The sequence below is a fragment of the Panulirus ornatus genome, chromosome 62, assembly GCF_036320965.1.
Source record: "Panulirus ornatus isolate Po-2019 chromosome 62, ASM3632096v1, whole genome shotgun sequence".
Lineage (NCBI taxonomy): Eukaryota > Metazoa > Arthropoda > Malacostraca > Decapoda > Palinuridae > Panulirus > Panulirus ornatus.
The window spans coordinates 2509871-2526634 of NC_092285.1; the positions used below are offsets into that span (position 1 = coordinate 2509871).

At 40.4% G+C, this 16764-nt stretch overlaps 1 protein-coding gene across 2 annotated transcripts in view; it reads right to left on the minus strand.

Annotated features, from left to right (window-relative positions):
* LOC139745689 (glutamine amidotransferase-like class 1 domain-containing protein 1) overlaps nt 1-16764 on the minus strand; it is a 68798-nt gene that overhangs the window by 27556 nt on the left and 24478 nt on the right. For both annotated transcript variants that reach the window (XM_071656120.1, XM_071656119.1), the window contains exon 6: nt 7494-7699. In XM_071656120.1, the coding sequence (XP_071512221.1) occupies nt 7494-7699 (206 nt within the window). The remainder of the gene's footprint in view (nt 1-7493; nt 7700-16764) is intronic.

Genomic DNA, 16764 nt, shown 5'->3' on the forward strand with positions numbered 1-16764 from the left:
GTGGGAACGTCGGTGAAGTGGGCAAGTGGGGAGGTAATAACAGGTAGTGATGAAGTAAGGAGATGAAGTGAAAATTTTGAAGGTTTGTTGAATGTGTTCAATGACAGAGTGGCAGATATAGGGTGGTTTGGTAGGGGAGAATGGTTTGGTAAAGAGAGAAGAGATAGTGAAAGCTTTATGGAAGATGAAATCTGGCAAGGTGGCAGGGTTCGGACAGTACTGCAGTGGAATTCATTAAAAAATGGGGGTGACTGTGTTGTTGATTGGTTGGTAAGGATATTCAATGTATGTATGGACCATGGTGTAGTGCCTGAGGATTGGCTGAATGCATGCATAGTGCCACTGTACAAGGCAAAGGGGATAAAAGTGCGTTCAAACTACATAGGCATAAGTATGTTGAGCATTCTTGGGAAATTATATGGAGGGTATTGACAGTACAGAGCATCAGACTGGGGAAGATCAGTGTGGTTTCAGAAGTGGGAGAGGATGTGTGGTTCAAGTGTTTGCTTTGAAGAATATATGTGGGAAATGCTTAGAAAAACAGATGGATTTGAAACTGGCATTTATGGATCTGGAGAAGGCATATGATAGAGTTGATAGAGATGCTTTGTGGAAGGTTTTTCGAGTATATGGTGTGGGAGGTAACTCACTAGAAGCAGTGAAAAGCTTTTACCAAGGATGTAAGGCATTTGTACAAGTAGGAAGAGAGAAGAGTGATTGGTTCCCAGTGAATGTCTGTTTGCAGCAGAGGTGTGTGAAGTCCTCATGGTTGTTTAATTTGTTTATGGATGGGGTAGTTCGAGAAGTAAATGCAAGAGTTTTGGAAAGAGGAGCAAGTATGCAGTTCTGTTGTGGATGAGAGGGCTTGTGGAAGTGAGTCAGTTGTTCACCGATGATCCAGCTTTAGTGGCTGATTCGTGTGAGAATTTTGCAAAATTTGGTGACTGAGTTTGGTAAAAAGGATAAAACTGGGAGTGAATGTGAATAAGAGCAAGGTTATTAAGTTTAGTAGGGTTGTGGGATAAGTTCATTGGGATGTAAATTTGAATGGATAAAAATTGGAGGAAGTGGAGTGTTTTAGATATCTGGGAGTGGACTTAGGAGCAGATGGAAGTGGAAGTGAGTCACAAGGTAGGGGAGGGAGCAAAGGTTCTGATAGAGATGAAGAATGTGTGGAAGAAAAGAACGTTATCTCAGAGAGCAAAAATGGGTATGTTTGAAGGACTAGTAGTTCCAAAAATGTTATATGGTTGTGAGGCATGGGCTGTAGGGATGGTATGGAGGAGGGTGGATGTGTTAGAAATTATGTCTGAGGACAATATGTGATGTGAGGTGTTTTGATCAAGTAAGTAATGAAAGGGCAAGAGAGAAGTGTGGAAGTAAAAAGTGTAGTTGAGAGAGCAGAGGAGGGTATGTTGAAAGTGTTTGAACATATGGAGAGAATGAGTGAGGAAAGGTTTACAAAGAGGATATATGTGTCAGAGGTGGAGGGACAAGGAGAAGCAGGAGACCAAATTGTTGGTGGAAGGATGGAGTTTAAAAGATTTTGAGCAATCAGGGCCTAAACATACAGGAAGGTGAAAGGCGTGCAAGGAATCGAGTACATTGGAAAGATGTGGCATACAAGGGTCAACACACTGTCAATGGACTGAACCAAGGCATGTGAAGCATCTGGGGTAAACCATGGAAAGGTCTGTGGGGCCTGGATGGGATAGAGGGCTGTGGTTTCAGTGCATTACACATGACAGCCAGAGACTGAGTGTGAATGAATGTGGCCTTTTTTGTCTGTGTTCCTGGAGCTACCTAACTGAAGTAGAGGGTAGAGATGCTCTTTCCTGTGGGGCAGAGTAGCGCCAGAAATGGATGAATGCAAGCAAGTATGAATATGTACATGCATATATATGTACACCTCTGTATGTGTGCATGTATATGCGCATATATGGGCGCTTATGGATATATATGTGTACATGAGCAGATGGGCCATTCTTCGGCTATTTCCTGGTGCTAACTCACTGACATGGGAAACAGCGATTATGTATAACAATATAATAAATATATCATTATCATTATTGTTATACTTTATTGCCATTTCCCATGTCAGCGAGGTAGCCCCAGGAAACAGACAAAGAATGGCCTATCCACTCATATACATATGTGTGTACACATACGCCCATATAAACACATATACATATCAATATATGCATACACATATACAGACATATACACATGTACATACTCATACTTGCTTGCTTTCATCCATTCCTGATGCTACCCTGCCCCACACGTAACAGCATTGCTACCCCCCCTGCTTCAGCGAAAAGTAGCACAAGAAAAACAAACAAAAAAGACCACTTTCATTCACAGTCTCTAGCTGTCACGTGTAATGCACCTAAACCACAGCTCCCTATCCACATCCAGGCCCTACAGACCTTTCCAAGGTTTACCCCAGACGTTTCATGTGCCCTGGTGCAGTCCATAGACGGCACGTCAACCCTGGTATACCGCATCATTCCAATTCACTCTATTCCTTGCATACCTCTCAACCTCCTGTATGTTCAGGCCCCAATCACTCAAAGTATTTTTCACTCCATCCTTCCACCTCCAATTTGGTCTCCCACTTCTCCTTGTTCCCTTCACCTGTGACACATATATCCTCTTTGTAAATCTTTCCTCACTCATTCTTTCCATATGTCCAAACCATTTAAACACACCCTCTTCTGCTCTCCCAACCACACTCTTTATTTCCACACATCTCTCTTATCCTTTCATTACTCACTCAATCAAACCACCTCACACCATATATTGTCCTCTTAACATTTCATTTCCAACACATCCACCTTCTCCATACAACATGTGCATATTCATACTTGTTTGCCATCATCCATTCCCAACACCAACCTGCTCCACAGGAAACAGCATAAATGCATGAAAGAAAAGAAAAAAAGTACATATATACATTCTCTTCTACCCCCACACCTGACTGCCACCCCTTGCGTCAGCGAAGTAGCCCCAGAAACACAGACGAAGAAAGACCTCATCCGCTCACATCCATACTTGAGTTGTCATATGCAATGCACCAAGAACACAGTTCCCTATCCACTTCTAGGCCCCAAAAACCTTTTCATGGTTTATCCCAGACGTTTTACATACTCTGGTTCAGTTCTTGACAGCGAGTTGATAAATGGTATACATGACATAAAAACATGATCATGAAAGCATCACTATGTTCAGCAACTATAATTACTAATCTAATCTCACATTCAAGAAACCTACTCAGCAATATGTCAAGGTCTGGAGGCAATAAATGTTGCAGCTTTAAATGAAGGTGCTACTGGATAATCTGGAATGAACCCTTCATATGAAAATCATGCACACAAAATTTATGACTCCACTGTTTTTGTTCAAAGTGAAAGGAAGGGAACTTTGGAAGGTGTCAAGAATGTATCCCTCTATTCTTGCATTCTAATAAGTTCACTAAGCAGAGACTCACAGTCCATACACATTTTTCCAAGCAACGCATCCCCTGTAAATATATAAGGCAAAAGGGCATATTGTGAAAAGTACAATACTACGGCCATTAGCATTATACAGTTATAAAGTTACAAGTGTACTGTAAAAATACAGCATTTCACAGAATACCCTGCTTCCTTTCTTGTACTTATAGAAACTAGCCCATTTTATTACTAATCTAATCTAATTCAAAACACTTAAACACACAAAAAGTTTTGAACTACATATAAACTAACAAAAAGAGTGTGGTTGAGAGAGTAGAAGAGGGTGTGTTGAAATGGTTTGGACATATGAAGAGAATGAGTGAGGAAAGATTTACAAAAGGATATACGTGTCCAAGATAGAGGGAATAAGGAGAAGCAGGAGACCAAACTGGAAGAGGAAGGATGGAGTGAAAAAGATTTTGAGCAATCAGGGCCGAAACATACATGAGGGTGAAAGGCATGCAAGGAATAGAGTGAATAGGAACAATGGTATACTGGGGTCGACATGCTGTCAATAGACTGAATCAGGGCATGTGAAACGTCTGGGGTAAACCACGAAAAGTCTGTGGGGCCTGGATGTGGATAGGGAACTGTGGTTTCGGTGCATTAGACATGACAGCAAGAGACTAGGTGGGAAAAGCGTAACGAATATGGCCTTTTTTGTCTGTTTTCCTGGGGCTACCTCGCTGAAGCTGGGGGTAGTGATGCTGTTTCCTGTGGGGAGGGATAGTGCCAGGAATGGAAGAAGGCAAGCAAGTATGAATTTGTACAAGTGTATATATGTATATGTCTAAGTATGTGTGTGTATGTGTATGCATATATATGTATATGTGATATGTCAAAATTTATATGTATGTATATATGCGTGTATAGGCATTTATGTATATATGTGTATATGAGTGGTTGGGCCATTATTTGTCTGTTTCCTGGTGCTACCTCACTGATACGAGAAACAGCAATTAAGTATAGTAAATCAATGAAATAATAACAAACTAATAAATAATTTCTCCCATAATCAGTATGAATGAAAAATTGGTGGCGTACTTAGTCTTCTTGCAGGAGGAGGTGAAATGTAGTATACTGAAGATTTCTGATGCAGGAGGTGTGTATGTAGAGAATTCCATTTAAGGTACACCACTGAAGAAATGATTGACTACATTGCTTTATCTTGACAGTAGCAGCATTATAGTACATCAACAACTTTCTCGTGTTACGAAGACATTTGGTAATTTTTCCACACACTAATTTCATGTTTTTTTTTCTCCATTCCTTCTTTTCTTTCCTGTTTCTGTTCCTTTTTATTTCTTTACATCAAAAAGAATTTACTAAATGGAATTACCAACTAATACACTACCCAGTACTACTAGAACTAAACCTCTAGAACTAAATTCTCCCAAGGATTTCATATGTTAGATCTATCATGATAGAATGAGGCTCTGCTAACTTACAAGACTAAGTCTGCTACAAAAATAACACATCTCATTCAAAATATTAACAGGTCATCAGGCGCAGTAACCAAAAATCAATTACAAAATATATTCAAGTAGTATGAAGCATCCTGTTCCTTTCACCACATGATAAAGCATTAACAGAGTCCACTCTTTCTCTACTGCAGTTTCAAAATATATCCTTATCAACTTCATATCATGAGTGAGAGCTTTGTGTCACAGGCAAACATATAAGCATTTCATTATAATCAAAAGATAATCAAGCTATTACCATGGCTACAGGGAATAAATAACAGCATTTCACAAAGTTTTATAATAACACATGAATCATAGCTATGCCTGCTTTCACTGCATCTTCCTACACTATGTTTGGTTGACCTTCTTCAGCCATGCAACTTTTCATACCTGGTGACAGTATCTGTATATCTGTAAGTTTCCAAAATCCTATACACTTCTTATTTTTCAAAAGCTCTGCCTCATCTGTAAACATTCAGGAAGCTTTTTTTTTAGTCCATTTGGCAAATCATTCACATAGGAATATCTGTGGCCATAAGATTGAGCCTTGTGTGACCATATTGTCTATTCATAACATAACTGAAAAGGAACTTCTGACTTTCATCTTTTTTTTCCCTTCTACTTTTGACAATCTTTGATCTACTGAAGGATGCCTGTCTTCTGGTCACCCTCCTCTGTCTTCTGGCAGTGCAAGAAAACACAGGGAAACACAATACATCCAAGCCTCTTATTTCACTCACTCTAACACAGAATTCCTAAAGATTTGTTACAAATGATTTCTTCCCTCTGACCTTGTGCTGTCCCTCACTTTGGCAGCTTCTCTTTGTTTTAATCTTTTCATTTGCTGAATACCTTCTAAAATACTGTACCAGTGTTACTGGGCTCTGCTTGCAAGAAGTTACGCTAAGAGTGAAAAGTCACTTTCGGCAAGGCTGTATTATCAAGAGTACAATCTCATCAAAGATCTTTCACTCCGAATGAGTGTACATTTCCCTGCTACTGAAAACAGTGCAGCCTTAGGCTGCAGGAGTGTTTAGAATGGTCCTGGGTAACAGCAGGGCTCTTTCACATAAATTGGTCCTGGGGTAATTATGAAAAAAAATATTTTACATATGACACAACCAGCCTGCAGTTGAAGGTATTTTTCTAGTCCCTTTCCAAAAACATATACAACATTTGTTCTCTTCCTCTCCATTCATAGCAATTCCTCCTTATCATATTTTTCTGCTTCTCCTGTGGCCTTCTAAGCATTTCTCAACATCTTTTGAGTACAAAAGTCATGATTTTATCTGAAATATTCATATCATGAAGCTCAGATTCCTTTCATAACTTCCTTTGGTCTTCCCTAAGAATTCTGGCATTTTTCTTGATCACTTCCCTTTCTCTAATGTTAGGGGGAAATACACCTACTCAAGAATACACTTCTGAACTTTGCAGTTAGCTCTTCACACATTCATTCATCCTTTGGTATCAGTGACCCTTCCATCTGAGTGCTTCAGTATGATTATCTATTCTCTAACTGATAATCTCTTTGGAAAATTTTCAGCTTGTACCTTGGTATTTCATTCCACTGATTTCTTGCTTTCTTATATATTTTAAAAAGCTGCCAAGCAATTGTAATTTTTATCTTCTAAAATCATAATTTCAATTTTTTAATAGTTGGCCTTAAAGGCCATTTAAAAAAAAAAAATGGCCATTTTGATATGAAGGTATTGTCCATGTATCTCACTCTTTGACTTCTGTGTGCCCAGTGACACTAATGCAGGATGCTTTCCTGAACACTAAGAATACATATCTCTACAATGCACTTTCCTCAAGAGAATCTAGGTAGTCCTTATCTTCAAAATCCCATATTATTATGATTTTTTGCCTTTATGAAGGGATGTTTTCTACACCATTCTCATTGAGCACAATAAACATATGTAAGCAGTATTTACTATGAAGAATGGCATTCATTATGCTAATGTTACTAAACACTATATGGGTAAAACTGTGTGTATGAGAAAATGAAAAATATTCAGAAAAGCAAAGCCAAAAAGTGAGGTATTGATATTCACTGTCATTTCTGTTACAATCATGCCCTAAACTGCATGGCATTTCACATCTAATGAATCTGGCAAAGGTTACCAAATCCCCTGGTATAGGACAATTGCTCTGTTTCACTATGCTGACGTGCCACTCCATATTGTTAACACAAAAGAAGTATGCTGACTTGTATAGATTCGAGCTTTAAGACTATCTCAGCTAGTATATCCAACAAGACAAAGTACTAATGGTGTCATTACTTGAAAAAAAGTTATACAGATAAGAAAATATTTGTCCAATGAAACGTGACTGAAAGGATACAAGATGTCTGACAAATATTCTGTGCTCCTTAGGGTTCATCATTTTGCTTTATCATATTGATAAATCAACGGTGAAATCTATAAATAAGAACTTCACCAAAAAAATATTCCACCAATTCTGAAGCCCTTTTGATCCACAAATCATTACTCCATTACAATGTATGACTCTTCAAACAATAAAAATTACCTACCTTTGATTAGCAAGGAGGATCATGTTCTGAACTGCAGAGAGAGTTGACTGTGGATTCTGTCCTGTAACTACACCAGAATTAACTACGATGTGAATACTGGTTGGAGCACCAGTGGAAAATATCCCAGCCCTATCCAGGATGGCATCCCCAGGAATCATTGGTAACGAAGCAAAGTAGGAGGCTGCTGTGACTTCTGCCAGGGATGACTGGAAGGCAAAAAGTATTACTCAGTAACAGTATGCTCAAGAAAGAAATGTGAAAAGAAAGAAATAATATGGAATGTGTCCTCTATTCACTGACGAAAGTTTCAAAAACTACTAGCTATATAGTGCGTTGAGGACCATTACCCTTACATGAGTGAATTGATCTAGCTTCCAGTGCCCAACTGGGTTCACTGAAAGCCTGAGTGCAGCCACTGGGGCACCTGTAAAAACTTGGATACACACTCACAAGGTGCCCTAACTTCAGAGTCATGGAAATGAGAAAATGGTATTTGCATACAGAGACTTCTCAATTTACACAGTAGTTAAGTATTTTAACATGGTCATGTAAATCAAAAATGAGTATATTAAATAATTCAGGTAATGGAGATTGAGGATTTAGTTTCAAATAAGGCAATAACGAAATTATACCAGTGAAAATCTACAGTATATACACATCAGGAAATACAAAATACTATGACATACATATTGTACAATGAATTCTATTAATTCTATTAATCCTGCAACAGCAAGGTAGTGCCAGGGACAGATGAAGAATGGCCATATCTGCTCACAGCCATTCCGTAGCTGTAATGTGTAATGTACCAAAACTACAGTTCCCCATCCATAACCTCGCCTCACAGACCTTTCCATGGTTTACTCAACACTTCACATGCCCTCATTCAGCCCATTGACAGCACACTGACCCCTGTATATTACATCATTCCAATTCACTCTTTTCCGTGCATGCCTCTCTGCCTCTCAATCTTACGCATGTTCAGACTCTGATTGCTTAAAATCTTTTTAAGTCTATCCTTCCATCTCCAATTTGGTCTCCCCCCCACCCCCTCTCCCTTTGTTCCATCCACTTCTGACACATATATTCTCTCTGACAACCTTTCTATACTCACTCTCCACATGTCCAAACCACTTCAGCACACCCTCTTCAGCTCTCTCAAGCACATTCCTTTTTTACCACATCTCTCTCTTACCCTTTCATTACTTACTTGATCAAACCATCTTACACCATAGGTTGTCCTCAAACATTTCATTTACAACACACCAACCCTCCTCTAGTCTTATCTACACCCCATGACTCACATCCATGGGACTATAACTTCAAACATACCCATTTCTGCTCACACCAGATCACGATCCCTTTCACTGCTCTGAGAACCTTCACCCCCTTCACCCATCCTGACTCATTTCTACTTCTAATGTTCCATTCACTGCCATGTCCACTCCCAGGTATCTAAAATACATCACTTCCTCCAATTTTTTTCCATTCAAACACTAATCTGTCCCTCTATCTATATCCCTGATGCCCTTTCCCTCTAGCAATTCTCATGAAGAACATGGCCACAGCAAAAGTCTCCACTTATCCCTGTCCTTACATGCCTCCCTCACATAAACTATTCCACCATTCTCCACCATTTCTCTCCCTATAGTACTCTTCCACTCTATTTCCCCATGTCACAGGTGGTCTTACTATCAAATCAAACACTTTAATTGTAGTATCATACACTCTCCTTGTAAACTCCCAGTCTTGTATTCTTTCCTCAAGCTCAAACCACCACAAAGCATTATGCTTAACCCACTCTACAACTCCAAAATTCAACAAAGCATTATGTTTAACCCACTCTACCACCACACAATTCATTCTCTTTGCATTCCCTGCCATGTAGTTATAACATATGTTCCTCTCAAATAGCTCAATTCCACAGCCTATATTCTCTACTTCTATGAATCATTCTGTTTCCATTCCATACTTACACCTCTACCCTTCATTATTCTACTGAGGGAACCAGAGACTCTTCTACCCTGTATTGCTATCTCCCGTTATCTCCTTCCATATCACCAAACATGCCTAAGATAGCTTCTAGATACTTAAATTCTCTCAACTCTTCCAGTCTCCCCCCCCCCCCCCATATCTACAATACAGTTTAGTACACTTTCTTCTTTCACTTTATAGTGTTTTGAAAAAATCATACTTTCACTCTATTACCTTCCAGTACTTTTACTCTCATTTACCTTTAATCACCTATGCTTACACATATGAAACACACCTACAACTTTCTGTAATTCCACTACACTCTCAGAAAACAACATATCATCTGCAAACAGGCTTGTCACTAGCCACCATACCTCACTACCATATTCCATCTATGCACCTTTCTTCCCTAGTTTTGTTATCAACTCTCTTATCACTCCATCCATATATATATTATAAAGCCACAGAAAATCACAGACCTGCCACAAACCAACATGTGTACCAAAACTTTCACTCAACTCTCCATCCACTCTAACACATGCATTAGCTACTCTATATATGGCTTTCACTCCATCCAACAGATGTCTCCATGGCCCACATATCCTTAACACATCCCATAAAGCATTCCACTTGACTCTGTCATGCACTTTCTCCAGATTCATAAAAACTGCATACAACTTCTTGCCTTTTCCTAGATACTTTTCCAAAGTCATTTTCACCACAAAAATTGGATCCACATATTCCCTTCCTTTCCTAAAACCCCCTTGCTCCTCATTTATTCTGCATTCAGGTACTTCCAACACTCTATCAATGAACATCCTTGCATACACTTTTCCTGGTATACTTACAGACTTTTTTTTTTTTTATACTTTGTCGCTGTCTCCCGTGTTTGCGAGGTAGCGCAAGGAAACAGACGAAAGAAATGGCCCAACCCCCCCCCCCCATACACATGTACATACACACGTCCACACACGCAAATATACATACCTACACAGCTTTCCATGGTTTACCCCAGACGCTTCACATGCCTTGATTCAATCCACTGACAGCACGTCAACCCCTGTATACCACATCGCTCCAATACACTCTATTCCTTGCCCTCTTTTCACCCTCCTGCATGTTCAGGCCCCGATCACACAAAATCTTTTTCACTCCATCTTTCCACCTCCAATTTGGTCTCCCTCTTCTCCTTGTTCCCTCCACCTCCGACACATATATCCTCTTGGTCAATCTTTCCTCACTCATTCTCTCCATGTGCCCAAACCATTTCAAAACACCCTCTTCTGCTCTCTCAACCACGCTCTTTTTATTTCCACACATCTCTCTTACCCTTACGTTACTTACTCGATCAAACCACCTCACACCACACATTGTCCTCAAACATCTCATTTCCAGCACATCCATCCTCCTGCGCACAACTCTATCCATAGCCCACGCCTCGCAACCATACAACATTGTTGGAACCACTATTCCTTCAAACATACCCATTTTTGCTTTCCGAGATAATGTTCTCGACTTCCACACATTTTTCAAGGCTCCCAAAATTTTCGCCCCCTCCCCCACCCTATGATCCACTTCCGCTTCCATGGTTCCATCCGCTGACAGATCCACTCCCAGATATCTAAAACACTTCACTTCCTCCAGTTTTTCTCCATTCAAACTCACCTCCCAATTGACTTGACCCTCAACCCTACTGTACCTAATAACCTTGCTCTTATTCACATTTACTCTTAACTTTCTTAACTTAACTTTCTTACAGACTTATTCCCCTTTAACTGCTACATATATCCATAGCACCTTTTTCTTTGAATAATGGAACAATAATAGCTATCATCCAATCCTAAGGCACAAATGTCTATTTCTATGCTATATTACACATCAAGGAATAGTGGTTCCAACAATGTTGTATGGTTGCGAGGCGTGGGCTATGGATAGAGTTGTGCGCAGGAGGATGGATGTGCTGGAAATGAGATGTTTGAGGACAATGTGTGGTGTGAGGTGGTTTGATCGAGTGAGTAACGTAAGGGTAAGAGAGATGTGTGGAAATAAAAAGAGCGTGGTTGAGAGAGCAGAAGAGGGTGTTTTGAAGTGGTTTGGGCACATGGAGAGGATGAGTGAGGAAAGATTGACCAAGAGGATATATGTGTCGGAGGTGGAGGGAGCAAGGAGAAGCGGGAGACCAAATTGGAGGTGGAAAGATGGAGTGAAAAAGATTTTGTGTGATCGGGGCCTGAACATGCAGGAGGGTGAAAGGAGGGCAAGGAATAGAGTGAATTGGAGCGATGTGGTATACCGGGGTTGACGTGCTGTCAGTGGATTGAATCAAGGCATGTGAAGCGTCTGGGGTAAACCATGGAAAGCTGTGTAGGTATGCATATTTGCGTGTGTGGACATATGTATATACATGTGTATGGGGGGGGTTGGGCCATTTCTTTCGTCTGTTTCCTTGCGCTACCTCGCAAACGCGGGAGACAGCGACAAAGTATAAAAAAAAAAAAAAAAAAAAAAAAAAAAAAAATACATATCTCACTTTCTCCTCCATACTTCAGTATTTCAACTGTAGTCCCATTCGTTCCAGGTTCCTTTCCCACCTTCAGCCTCAATATTGCCCCTTTAACTTCCCTTCTTGCTATAGGCCCTTGCACTTGTATCCTCTTCCTTCCATACTCCATACCCATGCATGCAACAACTACTGGCTCACCTTCTCCCACATTGTTCAGTTCATCAAAATACTCTCTCCATCTTCCTTTCACTTCCTCCTTTTGATTCAGCAACTCCCCTTCCTTACCTCTCACATTAACTTTTCCACTCTCACAACCACATCGTTCATTTCCACTCTTACAACCACCTCTTCATTTTTCACCTCCTTCCAGTACAATTTCTTATTTTTCCTAAACTTCTGACTCAACTTTCTTCCAAAATCTTCATTTGCTCTTTCTTTGCCCTCCTCTATCAGCTTCTTAACATTCTGTTTACAAATCTTATATTGTTCCCTCCTCCTCTGCTGACCTTCCATTAATATATTCTTTTCAAGCAATATATCAAAGGCCTTTACTTTTCTTCCAAAGTATTTCTAATCTCATCATCCACCATCCACTCCCCTTTTCATCCCTTTATCTCACAACCTTGTATCCAACTACTAATTCTACAAACTTTAACAGTCTTCATTGAAACATATTAACCACCTCATTTACACATGACTGCATCCCTACATTTACTGCACTTCCATCTAAACTTTCAGTCACACTCCTTTCATACTCCTTGCATTTTTTCTGTTTCATCTCATTTGCCAACACTTTCACCTCTCCATTCTTTCTTAAACCATACCACCACTTCTCCCTGATTGTCACCTAGATATGAAATGCAAAAAAGTCAGTCTCCAGAGAATCCTCTCATAATTCTAGCATCCACCACAGCCCTTCTCAACCTTTCATCCACTGCCATACTGTGAATCAAACCCTTTTGATTTCTCTTCCATCATTTCTCATCCACATACACAAGTTGATCATCTTGTGCTGAAAAAAGGTGTTTGCAAGGAATAGACCCCTCTCAGGACAGACATCCACAAGATAACTTCCATTCTCATTCACTCCATGCAATCCCCATTTACCAACTATCTTAACAATTTCATCACATCACACATTTGCATTCATATCACCCATTACAACCACTTTTCTTTCCATCTCAAAAATATAATCATTCAAGTTTCTCTAGAATTGCTTCATTTCATCCTTGACATGCAGTCTTCATATTCACAGGTATATATACGTATACCCATGCATACTTCACAATTCCAATATTTTCTTCCACCAACCCTATTCTTGATCCATGCCATCTATCTTTGTAGCGCTCTCCCATACTCTTGGTGAGAGTAAAATTGCACATCCTTCTTTGCCTCTTCCCTGATAATTTTCATTCACTCCTGTTCATACCATTCCTTCCAAGCTCTCCCATAATGCATTCACTCCCAGTTTCACTTAATATACCCTGGCCAAGGATATGGGTTTTACCAATCCTCAGCACATCCAAACTATAACTTTTAAATCTGTCAACAAATTCCCTCCTTTTACTCTCACTAGTCATTCCAATTACATTCAGTGCCATCATCTTCAATCACTCATCCCTTTAACTCTAGCATGACTGGCGCACTCTGGTGCTGCTTCTCAGCCTTTTGTGCCTCACCCTTGACAGGCCTCTGGCAGAGGGTATCTCCAGCACAGAGTCTCTCAGAGGCAGTGAGACTCCCAAATTGTCTCAAAAAATTGAGTCCCAACACACCTCATGTCTATACTTAAAAAAAATAAAAACTATTACAGTAGTACTATTGCCTACTATTTCAGTGATGGTGTAACCCATAACCCATCTGTTTCACCCTTAAGGGTGGAGCAACGAGGTCACCACTAGATGGGGTTGAGCCTTGGATTCTCCAGAAAAGTAAAATATCCACTTACGGCATTGAAATTCAGAACTTTTTACAATTTTGAGCCTGTACCACAGTAACAGCACCTCCCAGCCTCACTGGTTATGATGCTACCACTGCACAACCTTGTTTTTATTCATTCACTTTCAACTCTCTCTTTTCACACAACTTTCCAAACACAATCACCAACTTCAGCAGTTTCACACTCAAATCTACCACCAGTACTGTATTATCAGCAAATAACATATGACTCACTTCCCAGGCCCCCTCATCCCCTACAAACTGCATACTCACCACTCTCTCCAAAACTTGCATTTACCTTCCTCACCAGTCCATCCATAAACACATTAAACAACCTTGGTGACATCCCACATCCATGTTGCACACCAACCTTAACTTAAAACCATTCACTCTCCTCTCTTCCTACTTGTACACATGCCTTAGACCCTTAGGGGGAAGGGGAGGTGACTCACTGCTTCTAGGAACTTTCCTCCCACACCATAAATTCTTCAGACCTTCCACAATAGATCTCTATCAATCTATCATATACTTTATCCAGATCCATTCATTTCTCTAAGTATTTCTCACACATTCTTCATTGTAAACACCTGATCCACATATCCTATAACACTTCTGGAACCACACTGCTCATCCTCAGTCTGATACTTTGTATATGCTTCACTCTCAATCACTACCCTCTCATACACCTTAACAAGCACACTCAACAAACTTATACCTCTACAATTTGAACACTCTCCTTTATCCCCCTTGCTTTTATACGATAGCATTATACATGCATTCTGCCAATTCTTAGGCACCTCACCATTACCCATTCATACACTGAAAGTCCTACCAAGCCAGTCAACAAAATTCATACCCTTAGTTAATAAATCAACACTAATACCATCCACTCCAGCTCCCTTGCTACATTTCATCTTTAGTAAGGCTTTCACTACCTCTTCTCTCTTCACCAAACCACTCTCCATGACTTTCTCACTTTACATACTACCCCGATTCAAACACCCTACATCTGCCATCCTATCATCAAGCACATTCAGAGGTCTTTCAAAATACTCACTCCATCTCCTCCTCTTCATCACCATCTGCTTTTACTTCCCCTTTTGCCACCTTCACTGATGTTCCTATTTGTTCTTTTTTATCACAATATTAGCCTCCTTCCAAAACATTTTATTCCCCCTAATGTTTACTGATCCTCACTTAACTCCCATTTGCACTCTTTTTCACAAGTAACTTCACTTCTTCATACAATCACTCAATACCCTTTCTAATGTGCCCACCTCCCACTTTCCAAATGCAACTTGCCATTCCTCACCCATTCCCCTTCCTTCATTTACTCTCATCTTTTGCTATTCTATACTCTATCTCTCCTGGTATTTCTTCACACAAGTCTATTTTCCAAGCTCACTTACTTTCACCACTCTCTTCTCACAGATAGTGTTTCCCCTTTTCCCAAAACTCCTACAAGTCTTTACCCATGCCTCCACATAAAAGTAATCAGACATCTCATCAGCTGCCCCTCTCAGTGCATTTATATCCAAAAGTCTCCCTATTACCTGCCTATCAATTAATCTGTAATCCAATAATGCCTGATGACCATCTTTCCTAGTCACATACGTATACTTGTGTATGTTCCTCTTTTTTTTTTTTTTTTTTTTTTTTTTTTTTATACTTTGTCGCTGTCTCCCGCGTATTGCGAGGTAGCGCAAGGAAACAGACGAAAGAAATGGCCCAACCCCCCCCATACACATGTACATACACACGTCCACACACACAAATATACATACCTACACAGCTTTCCATGGTTTACCCCGGACGCTTCACATGCCTTGATTCAATCCACTGACAGCACGTCAACCCCTGTATACCACATCGCTCCAATTCACTCTATTCCTTGCCCTCCTTTCACCCTCCTGCATGTTCAGGCCCCGATCACACAAAATCTTTTTCACTCCATCTTTCCACCTCCAATTTGGTCTCCCTCTTCTCCTCGTTCCCTCCACCTCCGACACATATATCCTCTTGGTCAATCTTTCCTCACTCATTCTCTCCATGTGCCCAAACCATTTTAAAACACTCTCTTCTACTCTCTCAACCACGCTCTTTTTATTTCCACACATCTCTCTTACCCTTACGTTACTTACTCGATCAAACCACCTCACACCACACATTGTCCTCAAACATCTCATTTCCAGCACATCCATCCTCCTGCGCACAACTCTATCCATAGCCCACGCCTCGCAACCATACAACATTGTTGGAACTACTATTCCTTCAAACATACCCATTTTTGCTTTCCGGGATAATGTTCTCGACTTCCACACATTTTTCAAGGCTCCCAAAATTTTCGCCCCCTCCCCCACCCTATGATCCACTTCCGCTTCCATGGTTCCATCCGCTGACAGATCCACTCCCAGATATCTAAAACACTTCACTTCCTCCAGTTTTTCACCATTCAAACTCACCTCCCAATTGACTTGACCCTCAGCCCTACTGTACCTAATAACCTTGCTCTTATTCACATTTACTCTTAGCTTTCTTCTTCCACACACTTTACCAAACTCCGTCACCAGCTTCTGCAGTTTCTCACATGAATCCGCCACCAGCGCTGTATCATCAGCGAACAACAACTGACTCACTTCCCAAGCTCTCTCATCCCCAACAGACTTCATACTTGCCCCTCTTTCCAAGACTCTTGCATCTACCTCCCTAACAACCCCATCCATAAACAAATTAAACAACCATGGAGACATCACACACCCCTGCCGCAAACCTACATTCACTGAGAACCAATCACTTTCCTCTCTTCCTACACGTACACATGCCTTACATCCTCGATAAAAACTTTTCACTGCTTCTAAC